The 21,574-nt window shown below is 45.3% G+C and overlaps 1 protein-coding gene across 1 annotated transcript in view; it reads right to left on the reverse strand.

Moving 5' to 3' along the window:
- The window catches only part of LOC138498332 (dihydropyrimidinase-like), a 469,519-nt gene that overhangs the window by 129,246 nt on the left and 318,699 nt on the right, over positions 1-21,574 (reverse strand). Inside the window, exon 5 of the mRNA XM_069622132.1 lies at positions 19,953-20,109. Within this exon, the coding sequence (XP_069478233.1) occupies positions 19,953-20,109 (157 nt within the window). The remainder of the gene's footprint in view (positions 1-19,952; positions 20,110-21,574) is intronic.

The following is a 21,574-nucleotide window of genomic DNA, read 5'->3' on the forward strand; positions in this document are numbered from 1 at the left end:
CCTCAAGACGAACTATTTTGGATCGAGAGCAAAGAAAAATGCAAATCGCTAAATATTCTCTAAACATTTGATGTCCAATAAATGTACTTTACCAAATTTACAATCTTGCGGTTTGATTTAAAAGTACAGTTTCATATTCCGAATTGTGGCGCGCTGTGTTGTGAGCTGATCTGTGTTGGTTTCCGGGTTCTGTGTGGAGTCGCGTAGAAGACGCCTGGGCGCGTTTGCCTACGCAGCACAGTCACGTCACGGAGAGAGGTGGGGAATATGAATGTTTTGATAAAGTCTGTTTCAGGGGCGGGGGATTTGATTTAGTGCCGCAAAAGCAGGTGAGCCCAGTCGATGGGGGGAAATGATAGGATTATCACAAAATGGCGGATGATTTCGAGTGCGTTAATGGACGAAAAGTCGGGTAAGGTCCATAGGAAAGTTTTCTACGATCTACCGATTTATGCTTAAAAACACATGGCCGAACCGTAGGGACAATAAAAAAAAAGTCTCGGAACTATCCTTTAATGTAAACATGCTGAATAACCGAGCGAGCATACCCGAAAATATAGTGCCGAATGACAAACAACCTTTTTCCTATTCTACACTAGGTCATGCAATATGCAGTGACATAGAAAATGTAGATCCTCAGGAAAGTTGTGATATGGTTAGCCAAATTCTTCCCGAAGACTTAACGATTACTCAGATGGACGCTGTTTCAGCAGTTGGTGATATTCTTTCCATACTATCTGCTAATCAGAAGTTTGAGTTAGCACTTCTGAGCTGCACTGTCAAACACACAACTGAGGTGGCCAACTCACTGACCATACATAAACTTTGTCTTATCGAAACCTGGTTAAACGCGGCAACCAATCATGCTGCACTATTAGTAACACCAGCAGGCTATAACATTATAAGATCTGACTGTAAAAAGGGCAGAGGTGTTGGAGCTGCTGTTTTTTTAAAAGAACATTTTAAATATCATCTTCTGAGTACTACTAATCTGGATAGCTGCAAACACTTGGTTATTAAACTTTTAATTGATAATAACACTAGCAATTTAATAATTATTTGATGGCCTCCAAATAGCATGCCTTCATTTGAAGAGCAATTACTGACATTGCTCGGCAACCTTGCTAGGCCTTCCACTCAGACTATACTTTTAGGTGATTTTAATCTTTGGGACAATGGCGGCACATCCTCTGTTGCCATCCCTCTCATCATGCCTTTGCAATCCATTGGACTCCATCAACTCATAAAATATCCTACTCATAGGGATAAGAATACGTTGGATTGGATCCTTACTCATAACCTCCAAACCTCCCTCTATAATATCATTCAATGTCCATGGACTGATCATTTTCTTATTCTTTTTTATCTACTTTTTCTGGCTTCTTATTAAAAAGTCAGTCTGTAACTGGGTGTAGAAATCAGAACAAGAAATCTGAATAGAGTGTCAAGTTCATATTTTTCTGACCTTCTACCTCCACTGATGCCTTCAGCAGTGGCGTTTTTTGATACTGGCGCTTTGGTGCAGGATTATAAACATCTTACAGCTTTAGCTATTAACACATTAGCAGCCATCATCGTTATGAAATTAAAAACTGAAACTGCAGGGAGTTCATGGCTTTCTATCGACATAATTAAGCATAGAAAACAAAAAAACGAACAGCTGAAAAACAATGGATTAAAAGGCTATTCTGGCTGCAAAAAATGAAAATTATGCTAACAGAATAAGCAATGCTAAATCAGACAATTTTTTTTGCGTTAATTGGATGTGAAAAAAGCACCACCAATAAAGTCAGTCTTAGTCATTCTTGGTGTCAAGAAATCCAAGACAGCTTTACCGCCAAAATAAAGATTCACCAGTCCACCATCTCCAGCCATAGGATAGCAATAGTCCATAGTACCGAGAGTATCTCTAAGAATAGGGGTCCAATAATCACACTCAGTGAATCTTTTGCTGAATTCAGTCTGAGCTCTGTTACTCAAAGGTCTCCTACTGATATTGTGAATGGGCTTAAAAGCACTACATCTGCTGGTGATATATGCCCTGTGCTAATCATCAAGGACTCTTTCACATGTCTCTCTCCGTTAATCACTAGAATTGTCAACTTGCCTATAAATAACACGTGTTCCTGTTAGTCTTAAAGAGGTCTGGATTACCCCAGTCTTGAAAAAAATACTCTAGATCCTGAGGCTTTGGGTATTTACGGACCGATTACCAATGTTCCTTACATAGGCAATATAAGCCTTGGAGGGGGGCATTACCAACAGGGTAATGCCCCTGGGGTCATAGTTAGAAGCCTGAGTGAAGAGAGGGCTTTAACTAATGTCTGGGGCATTACCCTACCAGTACTACCCTCCCTCCAAGGGTTATATTGCCATAAGTACCACGGCATGTCATAGCAGGGTACTAAGAGCTATTATTCTCGAGTTGAGAAATGGTGCTGCAACTGTTGCTCGACTTGAGAAAAAAAAGCAAAAAAATGGACACCAGGGATAGGGGAGAAGAGACTACACACAGTCCATTGTCCATTTCCATGGTGGCCATAAAAATGAATGAAAAAATGTAAACAGACAAAATGGCCACCATGGAAGGGGTGAAGGAACTGCATGTAGTCCCTTCGCCCTTTCCATGGCGGTCACCCCCGGGAAAGAACTCAGGATACCGCTGCGTCAAAGCCATGTCGGGCAGGTAAGGCCAAGGCAAGGGCCAATGAGCTTGCTTTTGACATTGACCCTTGCTGGGCATTAAGTGTTGAAGATTCTAGATAAAGTTGGTTATTTCAGCTTCAAGAGCATGTGGAAAGGAACAATCTCCTTGGAACACGCCAGTCCAGCTATCGTGCGATGCATGGGACAGGAACAGCAATGCTGGAGCTGAAATCGAATTTGACAGAAATGGTCAACAACAGTAAGGTTGTATTCCTTATGTTGCACAACCTTTCCACTGCATTTGACATGGTGGACCATGCTTTATTACTAGAAAGGCTGCGTAAGATTGTTAACTGCTCTGAGCCAACCATCAAATGGTTTGCTTCTTTCCTATGCCCCATATCAACAAGAGTGGCAATGAGTGGTTTTGAGGCCCATCCAGAGTTGCTAACTTGCGGCGTCGCACACGGTACCTGTCTGTCGTCCCTGTTGTTTAATGTTTACATGCGCCCTCTCTTTGACCAGCTGGACATCTTCAGCATCAAATATACCAATTATGCTGATGATAACCAGCTGGTTTTTGTACTCTCTGTTGAATTTGAGACGCATTCTATTCTTATTAATGACACCTACAACATGATCAAGGACTGGATGTTAGTCAACTCAATGGCACTGAACAAAGAAAACGTGGTACAAGGGGGTTTGTCCTGACGACTGTGTTTAAACGGTTTACTTTCTTATTACGGTAACCCCAAAGTTGTTAAGTCATGTAACATACATTTGAATTTCTTTTGTATGTAGTAGTGCTCAAGCAATCAATTGAGGGTGCAGACAAAAATAGAAAATAAATGCAGCTTTTATTTATTTAGCTGTTCATGCATTTCGTAGTCATGTATTTAAACTTTTGTTTGGAAAGATTTTGTTATATAAAGTTCAGTGTACCAGGTGTAATTTGTTTCATAACATTTACAAATCCTTTGCAGCAACTGAAATGGTAGCACAATTTAATTGTACATAGCTACAGCAGATTTGTGCTTGTGATTTTTGTGTATAACCACCACCTATAGTGATAAGTTATAACTCAAATACATAGTACAACCACACAAAGAAACATAGTTAATAATGTCACAATTGGTTGTATTTAGCCATGCTAGAGGGTGACCTAACACATGGTCAAACTGAACAACGAAAAGACAGAGGTTATGATTGTAAATTCTAGTCAAAGGATAACAAGGTTAAATCCAAGATATAGCAAAAACAAAGAGGTGATGGCTGGAAGGTTTAGAATGAATCTTAACCACTGGCAATGCTCTGGGCAACCCTCCAGACCACCGTTCTTCACCTGCCAAGCCATTACAGAAGGGGAAAGACCATATGCAAATCAGGCTTGGCCCCACCCCAAAAGGGGCAGTCCAGCCCGAACTGCTAAACCACATCCCGTCTGCACGAGACCAGAAGCATCCCCAAACATGTTTCACCCTTGTTGGGGCTCATCAGTGAGGAGTAGCTTGGGTCTCTAGGCCCAGCAGGCATGGGACCCACGTCTGGGCATACCCGTTACACTCGGGATGACAAAGCAAAAACAAAGAGGTGATGGCTGGAAGGTTTAGAATGAATCTTAACCACTGGCAATGCTCTGGGCAACCCTCCAGACCACCATTCTTCACCTGCCAAGCCATTACAGAAGGGGAAAGACCATATGCAAATCAGGCTTGGCCCCACCCCAAAGGGGCAGTCCAGCCCGAACTGCTAGGCCACATCCCTTCTGCACGAGACCACAAGCATCCCCAAACATGTTTCGCCCTTGTTGGGGCTCATCAGTGAGGAGTAGCTTGGGTCTCTAGGCCCAGCAGACACGGGACCCACGTCTGGGCATACCCGTCCCACTCGGGGTGACAAAGCAAAAACAAAGAGGTGATGGCTGGAAGGTTTAGAATGAATCTTAACCACTGGCAATGCTCTGGGCAACCCTCCAGACCACTGTTCTTCGCCTGCCAAGCCATTACAGAAGGGGAAAGACCATATGCAAATCAGGCTTGGCCCCACCCCAAAAGGGGCAGTCCAGCCCGAACTGCTAGGCCACATCCCTTCTGCACGAGACCAGAAGCATCCCCAAACATGTTTCACCCTTGTTGGGGCTCATCAGTGAGGAGTAGCTTGGGTCTCTAGGCCCAGCAGGCATGGGACCTACGTCTGGGCATACCCGTTACACTCGGGATGACAAAGCAAAAACAAAGAGGTGATGGCTGGAAGGTTTAGAATGAATCTTAACCATGGCAATGCTCTGGGCAACCCTCCAGACCACTGTTCTTCGCCTGCCAAGCCATTCCAGAAGGGGAAAGACCATATGCAAATCAGGCTTGGCCCCACCCCAAAAAGGGCAGTCCAGCCCGAACTGCTAGACCACATCCCTTCTGCACGAGACCACAAGCATCCCCAAACATGTTTCGCCCTTGTTGGGGCTCATCAGTGAGGAGTAGCTTGGGTCTCTAGGCCCAGCAGGCACGGGACCCACATCTGGGCATACCCGTCCCACTCGGGGTGACAAAGCAAAAACAAAGAGGTGATGGCTGGAAGGTTTAGAATGAATCTTAACCACTGGCAATGCTCTGGGCAACCCTCCAGACCACCGTTCTTCACCTGCCAAGCCATTACAGAAGGGGAAAGACCATATGCAAATCAGGCTTGGCCCCACCCCAAAAGGGGCCGTCCAGCCCGAACTGCTAGGCCACATCCCTTCTGCACGAGACCACAAGCATCCTCAAACATGTTTCGTCCTTGTTGGGGCTCATCAGTGAGGAGTAGCTTGGGTCTCTAGGCCCAGCAGACACGGGACCCACGTCTGGGCATACCCGTCCCACTCAGGGTGACAAAGCAAAAAACAAAGAGGTGATGGCTGTAAGGTTTAGAATGAATCTTAACCACTGGCAATGCTCTGGGCAACCCTCCAGACCACCGTTCTTCACCTGCCAAGCCATTACAGAAGGGGAAAGACCATATGCAAATCAGGCTTGGCCCCACCCCAAAAGGGGCCGTCCAGCCCGAACTGCTAGGCCACATCCCTTCTGCACGAGACCACAAGCATCCCCAAACATGTTTCGTCCTTGTTGGGGCTCATCAGTGAGGAGTAGCTTGGGTCTCTAGGCCCAGCAGGCACGGGACCCACGTCTGGGCATACCCGTCCCACTCGGGGTGACAAAGCAAAAACAAAGAGGTGATGGCTGGAAGGTTTAGAATGAATCTTAACCACTGGCAATGCTCTGGGCAACCCTCCAAACCACTTTTCTTCGCCTGCCAAGCCATTACAGAAGGGGAAAGACCATATGCAAATCAGGCTTGGCCCCACCCCAAAAGGGGCAGTCCAGCCCGAACTGCTAAGCCACATCCCTTCTGCACGAGACCAGAAGCATCCCCAAACATGTTTCACCCTTGTTGTGGCTCATCAGTGAGGAGTAGCTTGGGTCTCTAGGCCCAGCAGGCATGGGACCCACGTCTGGGCATACCCGTCCCACTCAGGGTGACAAAGCAAAAAACAAAGAGGTGATGGCTGTAAGGTTTAGAATGAATCTTAACCACTGGCAATGCTCTGGGCAACCCTCCAGACCACCGTTCTTCGCCTGCCAAGCCATTACAGAAGGGGAAAGACCATATGCAAATCAGGCTTGGCCCCACCCTAAAAGGGGCAGTCCAGCCCGAACTGCTAGGCCACATCCCTTCTGCACGAGACCACAAGCATCCCCAAACATGTTTCGTCCTTGTTGGGGCTCATCAGTGAGGAGTAGCTTGGGTCTCTAGGCCCAGCAGGCACGGGACCCACGTCTGGGCATACCCGTCCCACTCGGGGTGACAAAGCAAAAACAAAGAGGTGATGGCTGGAAGGTTTAGAATGAATCTTAACCACTGGCAATGCTCTGGGCAACCCTCCAGACCACCGTTCTTCGCCTGCCAACCCATTACAGAAGGGGAAAGACCATATGCAAATCAGGCTTGGCCCCACCCCAAAAGGGGCAGTCCAGCCCGAACTGCTAGGCCACATCCCAGATCCTAAATCCAAGATATTGCCATTTCACCACATCTGGATTTGTTATTCCAGTAAGTCCATTTGTGAAAATGCTAGGCGTTATCCTGTATTCCGGATTGACAATGAAGCAATATCTAAGCCATGTAAAGCTGTCCTGTGCCAATGTTAACAAGTTGCTTAGACAGATTAGTCTGTTAATGTCCTCTGAACATCTTTCTTCCCTGGCTACAGCACTTGGTAAATCTCGGCTCAACTATTGTAATAGTCTCCTTGCAGGTCCATCTAAATGTGATTGGTGGCTGAGTGTTGCCCCGCCTTTGTGTTTGTTTACTGCTACCTGCTTACTGCTGTCCTGATTCTGCACCATTCTGCCTTCGCTGTCCGTCAGAAGGCGAAGCTTCCTTTGCAAAACTCTCAAAACAGCCACAGCTATGTGGAGCCTAGCTGAGTGTTGGCCGGCATTTGTATTTGTTTCCTGCTACCTGCTTACTGTTGTCCTGCTGCTGCTCCAGTCTGACTTCCCTGTCCATCAGAAGGCAGAGTTTCCTTTGCAAAACACTCAAAACAGCTACAGCTACATGGAGCATAGTTTGCTGAGTGTTTGCTGAGGAGCTACACTGATAAACTGACATAATGGATACTCATCTAGATGAGGGCCACCAGCAGCGGACCGTTTGCAGACAAACTTATAGATAGTGGAACATGCCCGAAGCGATGGATGTCTTCTCTACGAGGGACCCATCAACGGACCCCCCAATGGGACAAGGTACTTTATCCCTCTTAACACCTGAACCACAGCGGGCTCCCTCTAAAGTGTCAGCTGCTGCAAGGGAGTCCCCCTGCCCACTGTGCACAGTTTCTTTGAGCAACCCACAGATTATCTATAGCCCTGGCACTGCTCGCAATTTCTCCGATAACTCCTGTGTGAGGGGCCAGAGTCGCGAGGTGAGGAACTTGTGTCGGCTATTGCCGAGCCGACCAGCGCAACGGGCTCATTACCGAATCTCCCTTTGCTGTGCAAAAAGCTGTTGGAAGAAATGACCCCCACGCAGTCTTACATGGGTGATATAAATGGTAATAGAGCCCTCCCAGTGCTGAAAAAGAGATTTTAATCTTTTGCTATCTTGGGCACTATGAAATGGCACTTCAGGTGTCCAGGAGGGGTCCCTGCTTCAACCTCAATCTCCCGCTCAAACGCAGAAAGAAAGGTTTCTGCCGCTCCTTCATGAGTGTGGAGAGATCTAACAGATGACATTATGCTGCATACTGCCGAGAAAGTTGACCTCACGCAACCACTGGAGCCCCTTTTATCTGTGACACAGAAATCACAGGATCGGTGTGAACTAGAGCCCACAATTTTCCCTTCCGAGGAAACAACTTGCACAAGCCTGTCACTTGTACAAAACGCTGTTCCAAATGTTGAACAATACTCATGGCAAATAGCTACAGTTGTAACTGAGGCCCCCATTGAGTGCCCTGAACTTGAGAGCAGCAACAAGTTTGATAATACTTCTGACGATGCTCTTGCAGATATTGTAGTTGAAGTAGACCCGGCGTAGAGTCCCATCCTGACTGCTATGCTGACAAGGGACTTGACTGCATAAACTCTCTGCTTGATCACTGATGAGCATAGGCGTCTTGGGCGCTGGTGCCTGCGACTCAGAGCTGCAAATCTGGAAGAAACCTTGACAATGGTGGTACAAACAAAGGACAAAAATGGCAGTCCAGCCACTGTCCCTGGACTTACACGACAAGAAGAGACCAAAGGCGAGCTACATCCAAGGCAACATCTCAACAAACACATGCGGGAAGTATCCAACGAAGAGTCAGCGTCTGACTCTACAACTGAAGTGTCAAGCAGTTCCGAGAATGGGTCCCCCGCAACAAAAAAAATGTAGAACACGAATAGTAGAGAAAAAAAGGGGAGAAAAAAGGGGTGAAGTCCCCTGGACTTTAGAGGGAAGCCAGGAGACCACATGGCTGGCCCACCTTCAATCAAACATTCTATCCCTGTGTTCACGAAGAGAGACATTGCCTCACTCCTGGAAGAGATTAGGGGGTCAGGGGCTGATATTGGTGGAAATGTGGACAAAATTGATGGCAGAATCGACAAAATGGACAAGAGGCTGGAAGCAGTGGAGAATAGGGGTGTCACGGTATTAGTTTTATGACGGTACGATAACCTTCTTGCCAAATGGCGGTATATCATAGTTATCGCGGTATAGAAGGTGGAGTTAACTAATCTTAAATATTTTCTAAAAGGTCATAAATTGTCAGATTTATCATCACAAACAAAACCAGGCACCCAGGGCCAGAATTGGGCTTTTCAACATACTTTCCACTGAAAGCCACCCCTTGCTTCCACCAAACACAGACACACGTGTGGAGAGGAGGAGGGGCGGGGGGGAGCCCTGCTGCGACTGGCAAAGCAAACTGAATAGCTTTTCTTAAGTGGTCATTTAGGCTTTTAGCTCTCCCACTGGCTACTGGTGAAGATGAACATGTTGCCATCTTGATAACCTGCATGCCACAGATCAATGGAGGCTGATGGTAGTATATGCTTGTGCGCATACACACACACACACACACACACGCACGCTCTTTACGTTACAACCTTTAGTTTACTTGCGGGCCAAAAGGTGTTCAGTTATCACTGACATGTTACCCTTTGGTATGGCAGCAGGGAATACCCACAGAGATGAGTGAATTTCACAGTGTGACTTAATATATGTAAATTCAATGATAGAACCAGGGAAATCCCCCATTGTCATATGTTTAGAAAACATTATCCATTATAAATATATAAACCCCAAAGCCGCCAACCCAAAGTAAACCCTTTTCCTTCTTGGCACTGCATTTATTCGTCCTATTGCTAACATATTGATTTTGTGTCAGGCACGTTTGGTTTATGGAATGGCATTAAAAACTGCTCCAACTGAAACTACTTGGCAGACGGCACATCCAACAGTGCAAGACCAAGACTGTGAAGCATTTGCTTACTGCAGCCTTTCCAAATCAGATTGAAAAGCACACTTATGGTATAAACGGTATACCGGTATAAACAATGTGACGGTTATTATTGTTCAATGAAGTGGTTCACGGTATCTTTAACAGTATACCGTTATACCGTTACATCCCTAGTCGAGAATAATCAATCCTTCCTCGAAATACTTGAGACTTAGATGAACATGAGGTTGACAAAGATGGAGAGAAGGAAGGGGGAAATGGCCCTTAAAATGGACGAGTCTGAAAAACGTGAGAGGAGAAATAACCTGAGATCTTTTGGAATCCCAGAGAAGGAAGGAGACTCAGACAGGGACTAGTGGAGAATCATCCATGAGGGGGCGAAAGCTCTGTTTGGGGATGAAGCTATTGATGAACCCAAAATTGACAAGGTGCACAGAGTGGGTGGGTTGGACAGGGGGCCGAGAACGGTCCTCGCTTGCTTCCACAACTATCCGGACAAACAGAAGATTGTGGAAAGAGGAAGGAGGCAGGGCACAGTGGTGCTGGGCAATGTGAAAACCATGATTTTTCAGGATCTGTCCTCGCTCACGCTGACAAAGAGGCGTTTATGTGCCACCCTTATGAAATGGCTGAATGAGAAGGGAGTGAGATACAGATGGGGGTTCCCCTTCTCCATATCCTTTGAGGTTGATGGCTATAACTATAAACTGGCAACAGAAGATGATATACAGAAGGTCATGGGGGAATTGATGGGAGAGGAGGAATTGTCAATGGAAGGAGATGTGAAGGTCTCAGAGGAATGACAATGGTGTATAAAAGGGCCAAACAGGCGCAAAGTACCTGGTTCAAGGACATTCAGGAAATTGAACTCCCCTCTGGCAGGACCTTCTTGACTTAGAAGCCCTGTCACTTCCCTGGGAGAGGTTGATGGTCATAGTGACATTCCCGTGGATCTTGGTTCTTCTTGTTTGTTATGGTTGGAGTGAGAGGTTGGGGGCAGATTCGAAAGGGGAGTATATTTGTGTGGAGGGTACTTGAGGGGGCGAAGCTATCCGACCCCGGGGGAGGGGGAAGCAGTGGCTGGACTTGAGGGCAGGTATTCCTGAAAGGGGGAAATGACACTGGGGTTGTGCTGGAATGTAGGGGGCACATAGGGGCGGTGGAAAGGGAATGTAGGGGGCTCGTATTTGAGTGGAGTTCTGTGAGAAGACTCAGTGGTTTGGGTCCTATTGGTGGCCCGGTGTTCATCCAGTGATGTTAACTGGAGGGGTCCGGGCGCTTTGGGGGGAAGGGAGGAGAGGAGTGGGGAGGGGTAGGGATGGGGAAGGGAAAGGGTTGGCAAAGGGGAAGAGTTTTCTGAGACTTTACAGAATTCAGGCAGAAATGTTCTTGAATAGAATGTGGTAAAAATGTGGTCAGCTTAGACAAGGTGTTTTTTTCATCCACAGGAAAGTGGATCTACATTTTGTTCCGCACCTCATGGGACCTATACCTGCATAGATTACCTTTGTATATCAAGGGATCTCTTGGTAGTCACGAGGCAAGCTGACATCAACCTGATTGCCTGGTACGATCACGATATGGTGTCCCTAGATTTGGCTTGGGCGGATCTAGGCTCAAATAGTTGTAGGTGGAGGTGTAACGAGTTCCTCTAGAAGATCCAGTGTTTAGAAAAGAATTGGAGGAGGCAATATGGGAGCATATTCTTCTAAATGACACAGGGAAGTGGATCAGGCCATGGTTTGGGATGCAGGGAATGCGACATAGCAGGGACTGTTGATAAGAGAAGGACGTTGCTAGAGAATAGGTTTTGGAAGCAGATAGGCACCATAGAATGTTGAATACAAGATTCTGAGGGGAGATTCAGTCATGGTTTGAGGCGGGTCTGGAAAGGGTGGGGCAGCTGAGGAGGGACAATCAGTTTATTCCACTGGTGGACTTGGAGGAGGTACTGGGGATTGGGAATCTGTCAGTGTTCTTGTATCTCCAGTTGAAGGAGGTAGTCACGGCCGAGCCTTGGAGGTAACTGGTACAGAGGGAGCTGACCCCCTTTTGAGAAAGTCTTCGACTCAAGAGGGGACATAAAAGGTCTGATCTCCTCCATGTATGGGGCCGTGGTGGAGGCGGGAAGGGGCACATGGAGAAGCGTCGGACCAAATGGCAAGGGGATGTAGGTGTGGAGGTGGATGAAACGCTATGGTGGAAAATGTGCTGCAGAGCATATAGCGTCTAAATTGCATCTCAGTACAATCTTCACGCAATTAAACTACTCCACAGATGGCAGTCTGTCCCAGTGCTTCTCTACAAAATGTTCCCAGGGGTGAGCCCTCTCTGCTGGCATGAATGTGGGGAAAGGGCAGATTATTGGCATATCTGGTGGGGCTGTGCGAGAGTCCAGATGTGTTGGGATGAGATGCTGGGCTGGATTGAAGAGCTGGAAGGAATCCACAGAACAAAGTCACTGCTACTGGTCTTATTTGGTTTGCAAGGTGGGGTGGGGGACTATAGCAGTCTGCCGCAATTGCTGCATTTCTTGCTGTTAACGGGAAGAGCGTGTTTAGCAACGCATTGGAAGAGGGTAATGCTCCTGAGCAAGAAGGAATTGATAAATACGGGGAAGAATATATATGTGACGATGAGGATTACGGCAGCCATACATGGCAGTGGCAGGAATACTGAAATGGAATGGGAAGAATTCCGAACCAGGTACATGCCAGTTGGGGGGCTACAGGGGAGCGAGGGATTTGAAGGAAGTTGATCGGAATGTGGCATGATGTGGAGACGGGCATCTACGCTGGAATGCGCAAGAAATGGACAGACCAGTACAAAGAGGATTGAGAGGGTAAATCAGGTCTTCAGGTGGATCAGTCTGGGCTGACCATAATATTTGTGCTTCGACTTGGATCGGGTATTAGTGTTATTATGTGGGGGGGGGGGTTTGAGGAGGGAGGGATGGGTGCAAAACAGCTGCATGTTTTGATGATGGCCCACTGTTAAGTGAGTTTGTGACTGTTCTATTGTAGGGGACAGGTTTTATAATTGGCTGTATCGTGTTTAATAATCTTGAAAATCTTAATAAAGCAGGATATTTAAAATAAAGTGGACATTGCCCAACTCATCACAATGGGCCTCATTAGGAGTTGGGCTGTGCGGGTAAAATGCAGAGGTATTATCGTATACCACTGCATTACCGCACGGTCCAGCCTTACTGCTCTTTGGAGTGTAGTTTTCTGGAAATTGTATATTTGTACATGATACATTACGATAGCTATATTGATGTCATATTCTTACTTTAACTTGTATTTTGTATATTTTGAAGCCTTTTGCATTAAATTTGTACATACCTGTTTACTGCATAACTATGTAAGCCTCGCATTTTGATTCTATCGCACATTTTGTATATTTTGAAGCCTTTTTGCATTATATTTGTACATACCTGTTTACTGCATAACTGCATAACTATGTAAGCCGTGCATTTTGATTTTATCGCGCCCTATTACCTCTGGGTCTTTACCGCATAATAAGTGAATAAACAAACAAACAAACAACAAACGGTCCAACTATGAGTTCAGCGGAAAGTTGGAACATTCACCTCCAGCTACGAGCTGGAGGTAAATCTGCCACCACCTTTCTGCCAGATTTCAGTAGAATGCCCCGTCGAGTCCTATAGACTCTGATTACATGGGGACTAACACTGCCACCGCCAGACCAAGTCACGCTAACAGTAATACAGTTCACCGCTGAACTACCATCAAACTTATAATGAAGCCCATTGCGTGATATAGATAACTTCATATGTTTTACACTCACTCATTCACTCTGTCACTTATTTGGAGGGTTCGCTCAAATATGTGATTATGACCAGAGCTGGCCTGCCTGGGCTTCCTGGGAGCTGTTATTTGCAGCCCTATTGTCAGATAAGGCATGCTGAGCAGAAAGCAATAAGTGGTAAATGGGTGATGGGGGCAAGTTCATCTGTCATATGCAAAATTCCAAATCTTTGTGAAAAGGGCCAGTGTTGGGTTTAACTGTGATGGGCCAAATACATTCTACAGCCAAGACCCAACCATAGCCCACAGTACCTGATTGGTTAGTTTGTGCGAGGAAAGTCCAATTGAATACTTTTAAAACGGCAAGCAACAAGAACCCTTTTGCAAAATGTCACATTTTATTCACATAATGCAAACCATGCTGCCTATCTGCTCCAAAAACAAGAAACCTTTGTAGACAATATAACCAAGCCACAGTAGACTGTACAGTTATCTGTGTCACGTGTAAATAGGAGATCCAACCCAGCCTCCCTTTCTTGTATTCATGTATAATTGAAAATTAAAACTATGAGTGCCAGAATGCAGATAAACACACCGCACAAGAAGCACCACTCACACCCGACATGAGTGAGAGTTAGGACTCTGCTCTAGATCTCTAGGCATTGTTGTGTACAATTCCTTACAATTGATTAATTAAATAATTCAAACTGCTGCACACACCATCATTTTAATAGTACTCTGCATCTTTATATGCAAAAATTACAGAAAACATACATTGTCCAATATCTCGTGATATGATATGAGATGGCATTTATAACGCGCCTATACACAAGTGTTTCCTGAGCAGTCCATGCAGTCCAAATTGTCTGTATTCTTTGCAGTCTGATACCTAAAGTTCTGGACTTATAGTGGAAAGTATACTGAACAAGCATGCAAAGAGTGAAAACAGGGACATACTGTCAGAAAATGTTTATCTATATTCCAAAATCACAATTGAGTGCAAGTTGTGGTGGGAAATTAACTACAAGTCCAAAAAGGCAAACTTCTACTGAATGAAAGGACAAAGCTGGATGGAGTTGTCATCCCTAAAGCTTTACTGGAATGCAGTCCCCTCTCTGTAGATCTCCTAGTCTCAACCTATTGAGAATCCAAGGTGGCTGAAATACATTGTTTTTGGAAAGTGAGAGTCCATTGAAGTCTACCCTTGCTATGGTGTCTACTGAGTCCAGTGTAGGTGATATGAAAAACTGTGTTGAATGGGCAACACCAAGTTAAACTTTCTTTAATACTAATGATTTGGTCCACACCGGAAGAACCCCAAACTATGGATTTCTCTAGGCTGGACTACTGCAACAGCCTCTTTCTCAATCTGCCTGCCTCTACTCTCCGCCCTCTGCAACTCATCCAAAACAGGACTGCAAGACTTGTCCTTGGCCTCAAGCCTAGGGGTCATATCTCTCCAGGATAGAAATCTCTGCATTGGCTCCCAATGGCGGTGAGGATTAAGTTCAAAACCCTCTGCATTGTCCACAAGATCTTCTGGGGCCAGGGGCCTCAATACCTTCAACTCTCTCTTCCTAAATATCTTCCTGCTCTAGCCCTTCGCTCATCCGCCTTCAACTCCCTCAGGGTCAGTCACTTTTCCAAGCAACGAGCTGGTGGTAGATCCCTTTCTTCTACTGTGACCTCCCTCTGGAACAGCTTTCCTGCCTCTCTGAAACTTGAGGAGAGCCATCTCCGGTTCCTGAGGCACCTCAAGACCTTCCTCTTTGCTTCTTCTTTCTCTCCTCCTCTCCCCTGCTGATCTCCTGGCTGAAACTGAAACTGCACTGGTTACCTGGCTGCCCTGTGATCTCGGGCCTAGGTCCCCTCCCCGCCAATTGCAGACCTGCACTGCCCCCCTGGCAACACTTGCACTCGGGGACTGTTACTGTATCCATACAGCCCCTACCAGCACTTGACACTTTGTTATCTGCCGTTACCTTTGCACTTGCCACCAGCTGGCCGCACTTTTATTTATGGACTTTATTTATTTATTTATTTATTTTTCTGTTATCCTATGTACTACACTGCCCCGTCCCACTTCCCCCACACTTTTCCCAGTTCCCCCTCCCCTGCGCGATCACATTGTCACCTGGCCTAGTAAGATCATTGTCTTGTCTTCCCTCTGTTGCCCCTCCGTTGCCTAGTCGCGCCTTGAAACACTTGTGTCTAGGCGCGTTATAAATGCCACATCACATCATATCACATGGGGTTGTTACCATGCAAAAAGACATTCTGGCCAATGATCTGTCAGAAACCGGGTAAGCCTCAGAAGTCATTGGCTTATTGCACTCATGTATGAATTAATATCTCCAATCATAAGTTTTACAGTTCTGTATTGCAACAGTAAAGTGTTTTGACAATATTATTTATACAAGAGAACAGGCTTTTATTGTGTGTACAGCCGATGCATTTCAGACACAGTCCTTTTCCAAGGATCTGTACGTGCTGTTAGAATCTGTCATTGACTGCTAATGTTCTAAAAATTGAGATTCTGACTTGATTACACCATGCCCCTTGCTTGACATCTCTTGTTAGAAGACATGTTCTGTGTAGTTGTTACTTAAACACGTCAGACTTCTTGCTTGACAGCGCTTGTTAGAAGACATTTTGTTGGTGGTAGTGTGGACAGCTACGTAGCTCACAACAGTGCATTTGAGCGTTGTTGTGAGCTACAAAGTTGGTCCCACTACCACCAAGAACATATCTTCTAACAAGAGATGTCAAGCAAGGAGCATGGCATGATCAAGTCAGAATCTCCATTTCTGGAACATTAGCAGTGGATGACAGATTCTAAGAGCACATACAGATCCTTGAAAAAGGAGGTTGTGCGAAATTCATCAGAGCTTCACACATTAAAATCCTGTTCTCTTTTATAAATAATATTGTCAAAACACTTTATTGTTGCAATACAGAAGTTTAAATGTATGATTAAAGATAGTAATTGATACACAAGTGTAATAAGGCAGTGCCTTTGAAGGTTCACCCGGTTTCTGACTGATCATTTGCCAGAATGTCTATTTCCAGTGTGGGTGATAGCCACAAAATATGGGTGATTTGAGAAGTATGTTAGATCTCTTAGGCTATCCAATGTCAGGTGTTGGATAGTTCACCAGTCCTGCCCACATGCCTACTTCACCATGTACATCTGCTACCTCTCAGCATTTATATTGAGGAAAATAAACGTCACTACTGTGTAAGGGAGCAAAATATTATGAGCTACTAAATTCAAAACCGGCAAGAAAATCTGATATCTGCCATGGGATAATACAGTAGCTCTTGTCCTGCATTTGTATTCAAATGTTAGTGTAAAAATGAAGGAATTAAGTTATATGACAAAATGCGGCCATTTGTTTGTTAACATTATTGGCCTTTAAAATTGTTATGAAGGCATTGACAGGCACAGGTAAGTCTTCATATGATATATTTATTAAGTTAAGTAGGGAAAAGACCCCCAACAACAGCAGGGGCTGCTTACAAATACAAAGGCCAACTCAACTGACAAACTTAGAACGCTGACAGCAAAGTAAGCAAACACAGCTTCTGTGACCTCACTAGAACTTGAGGTAATAAACATTCCATGTCATTTAGCTTTACTATGCACAAAAGGAAACGCTATGAAACAGCAACATCATAACACATTTCCCCTTTTTCCCAAAACTCCTTCACAAAACCTGCATTTCATACACAACCTCTTTTCACAGTGGCAACCCTATTCTTGTTCCAAACTTGGCCACCAGCCACACGCACTGCACCCTTCAACACAGGAACGACCCTAACTGGGTCAGAATATAACAAGTCACCCTTCTTTCTCACCACCCCTTTCTTAATCCTCACCCAGTCACCACACTCCACACGCAATTCCTTCCTTCCTCTCCTTTTATTTTCACGCATGACCCATTCACTCTTCTTCTTGAGAGATCTTCTCAACTCATCAATGACCACATCAGATTCCCTGCTTCTGCCTAACCATGGCGGACACGCCATGGAATAAGGTTTGCGACCTCCCATGAGTTCAAACGGGCACAAACCGGTGGAAGCGTGAGGTGCCATGCGCAACGCCCACATCCTATTTTGAATAGCAGCCAATTTGTCAAATCCACACTCTTCCCCCATGCGAATGCTCTCCTTTACGCATCTATTCAGTCTCTCAACTACTCCATTTGTTTCAGGATGATAAAGAGCTGCCCTCTTATGGCTTACACCACATCTTTCTAAATACTTGGGAAAACATCCCCCAGTAAATTGTGTGCCATTGTCTGTAAGAACACTTCCTGGGAGACCCTCACTCGCAAAAATCTCTTGTAATACTTTAATCATACTTTCTCACGATATTTCTCTCACAATTCTAAAATCCGCCCACCTGGAAAATAGATCAACTACCACAACAACAAATCTTCCCCGACCATATCCCAAATCGACAGGTCCCAGTATGTCCATGGCTACATCACACCAAGCACGGGAGAGCACACCCACATCAATTAAAGGTTGCTTCTTGGCTTCTACTCCCTTCCCGCTCCTCATGCAAAATTGGCACTCACCCAACCGGACCTCAACTTCCCTATCGAATCCCGGCCACCAGTACTCTGTTCTCAATACTCCTTTAGTCTTTGCAATACCAATATGTCCACTGTGTGCCAAATCAATGATCTTTCCTCGAATGCCCACTGGAGCCACTGCTCTCTCCCATCTGAACAATATCTCATCAGCAACTGACAGTTCATCTTTCACCTCCCAAAAAGGTTTTTCTTCCTCTAATAACGCCTATTTGTTTGGCCAAACAGTAGCCCGCCATGCTTCTTGGATACCCAAAAGCCCGCTGCTCGCTTTCCCGCCTTGTTAAGCTAACACAACTTCTCCTTTTAGTGGGCTAGGTTGATCTTCTTAACTGGTGTGCTTCCTACAGTCCCCCTTCTATGTGCTCTGTTCTCTGAGTGACTGCAGGCTGACACAGTATTTCCTGAAAATCCAGAATTGACTGGCACAAGGTGGAACAAATGGCACTATTTGATTTATCTTGTCTCTACATTTCTTTACAGTGCCCCACGTACAATTAAGAATCCTTGGCCAAGCTTTTTGGGATTCTTAATGCTCTTCATCCAGCAGCTGCGTGGTACCTTTTTTCTTCCAAGATTTCTGGTGTGCCTCTGCCTAGGGTTTTACGGTAATCTATTTTCACCGTGCTTTTCTCCCATATAAGCTTTCTTATTATTCTTAGTGCGCTTCAATCAGCAGCTGTCTGGTACTTTTCCTCTTCTGAGATTTCTGGTGCCCTTCTGCTTAGGGTTTTACGGCCGCCCCTCTTCTCCATGCTTTTCTTCTCCCCTGCAGGAACTCTGCGTCCGAGTTTAAGGGAAACGTCCACAGGGGCGCTGCGGCTGGGGATCCCTGTCACACCGTCATCGGCGCAGACGCTGACACTATTAGTGCGATTAATGTTGCGGCACATCGGCTGGGCGTGTTGACAGTTTTCACATGGGTAATGCCGCAGCCTCTTCGGGCTGAGCGCGAATGGCGGGCACGTTGCGAACGTAGCAGCACGGATCGGGCCTGGTTGCGAGCGACTTTTGCGAGGCGGCACAAAACTTACTTGATAGCAGACTGCCGGATTTAGGCGGCCACTCAACGCTGCGCGGTAGCGGAGCAGCCAACGCAGGATAAATCTTCCCTCTGGACTGCCGCTACTACGCTCAGGGGATAGGGGAGCGGCAGTGTTTCCTGGATCTTTGCTGGGGGTCTTCTGTCAATATCCCATCCTCGTCGCCATTGTTATGAAGGCATTGACAGGCACAGGTAAGTCTTCATATGATATATTTATTAAGTTAAGTAGGGAAAAGACCCCCAACAACAGTAGGGGCTGCTTACAAATACAAAGGCAAACTCAACTGACAAACTTAGAACGCTGACAGCAAAGTAAGCAAACACAGCTTCTGTGACCTCACTAGAACTTGAGGTAATAAACATTCCATGTAATTTAGCTTTACTATGCACAAAAGGAAACGCTATGAAACAGCAACATCATAACAAAAATGTTCTTACCTAGAAGTAACTTTTCGTGTAGACTATTATATGGCTTAGTACTCCTAGTTATACCACTTCCCTGTATTGCTAGTGGAAAATCTCATCATAACTACATCCTACATTGTCTGGCTAAAATGTGCATACCATCTCCTGCTCCTGCCATGTTTTGCATTATGATGCGCATTTGAATCCTAAGGATTGGGAGACGATCAGGATAAAGTCGCATGCGTCGAAGCCACGCTGGCACTCACTGACCCTGAACTTGCATTTGATTGAAACTTTGAGCATCTCCAATCAGAAACAGTCTTGGAAACAATGAACATAGTTGTTGGACTGCTTCTCCCCTGGCTATCAAGTAGTGAAGTTGAGCCTCTGAAAAGAAAAGCCATTGAATTGCATTATAGAAAACCACAAATAAAACATGATACTGCATTCTTCGCTGTTTGATCTGCTTAAAAGCTTAACCGGAAAACGCTTTTTCTCACTTGGCCAGTAGGTTCATGAGAAAGTCGGGTGTTGATGGATCAGGCCGAAGAGGGGGTCCCATGACGTGGGCTGCAGCGTGGGCCCAGTCCTTGTTCCAATAGTGGGTGCCGTCTGTGCTGAGACCGGCAGCCAGAGGTTCACCAAACACCACCTTTCCTACAGCAATGACAATGGCACACGTCAGATATGATATTGCATGTTATTAAGCATTCACAATTTGACATGTCCAGTGTCCCATTTAAAGCAAGGAGTTCAGCAAAACAACACATCCAATTCTACAATGCGCCACTTTTGCAAGGCCTCTATAGAATTACTTCGGACTGGGAATCGTGATTTTATATGTCATAGGTTTAAGTATGAAAACCTGGGACTCTCAAGTCCACAGTGACACAACAGATTCACATCAAATCTTGATTCTGGATTATTTACAAAGCAAGGCACTTCCTGGCAGTATATCTGACTTGCACACACTTAAATCCATCCATAATGCCCATGCCTCCTCCTTTTGCTGTTTGGAAACAAACATATATGCACACACACACACATGTACGAAGGATGTGCTATTAGAAGCAATGGCTGAGCCTAATAAATAATAATAGCAAAAACCTCCCTGAAAGCCAAAGGACTCCTAAGATTTGACTATATGTTTGGAGACCTAAACCTCAATCAATGGCTCGAGGTGTATAAAACGGAGCTCCCCTCTGTATGGTAGCGGAATCTGGGGCTATATGAAATGCCCTGAACATGAAGTGGTACAAGCACATTTTTCCCACCAGGAACCCCGAATAGCGCACTGCGACTGGAACTAGGGATCACGAATATAGCCAAAGATGCACATTCAGGATTTGTAGCAATTATCTAATGGCTAATCTGGGATTCAGCACCAAAGCGAAGGCGAACGCTGGGTAAAGTAAAATGGCGGCTTCCCTAAGCTAGGTTAAAATACAAGTGGTAGAATGCAGCCATTAGATTGTGGAAGGCTTTGTCGATTGAAGGTAAACATGATGGTATAGGCCGCTTAAGTGATTTAAGCTGCTAGAAGAAAGGAACCAATATGAAAGCAGCCAAATGGGGAAGAAATGCCGAGATGCAATTAATAAATAACTCACCATCGCTTACATTATATGCAGACTGTCGGTCATTTGCTTGAGGGGATATTACTAAGATTAGATCGCTGGTCTGCAGAAGGCGGTTGCTTCTTGTCAGATCAAATCTACTGCCCCCGAATAAATGTACACAATGGAAAAATGGGCAAACCAAGTGCAAATGTCACGTGGGGTAGGAAGAAGACCTGACTCATTTTCTTTTAATGTTGTCCTCGCAATTTCGACCTTTGCAGGCTCTATCTCAGACCATTATGAAATAAGGACATGCCAATTAGCAATGTGGAATATGATGAATTGTGAAGACCCAGATTTTATGTACAGTTTGGTGGAGTTTCTCAAAGGAGCAGATCTATTTAAGGAAAAGTAAACGTATGATGATGGTTTAAAGCAATTATGACATGTTGCTGAAATGTTGTTTATTGTGTTGTTCATATGTAAATGGAGAAATCTGAATAAAATATATTTTTATTGTTGAGTCTAACAAATAAATCCATATTGTCCCAAAAAACACAACT

This window comes from Ambystoma mexicanum, chromosome 5q, assembly GCF_040938575.1.
Source record: "Ambystoma mexicanum isolate Mex_15411 chromosome 5q, UKY_AmexF1_1, whole genome shotgun sequence".
Taxonomy (NCBI): Eukaryota; Metazoa; Chordata; class Amphibia; order Caudata; family Ambystomatidae; genus Ambystoma; species Ambystoma mexicanum.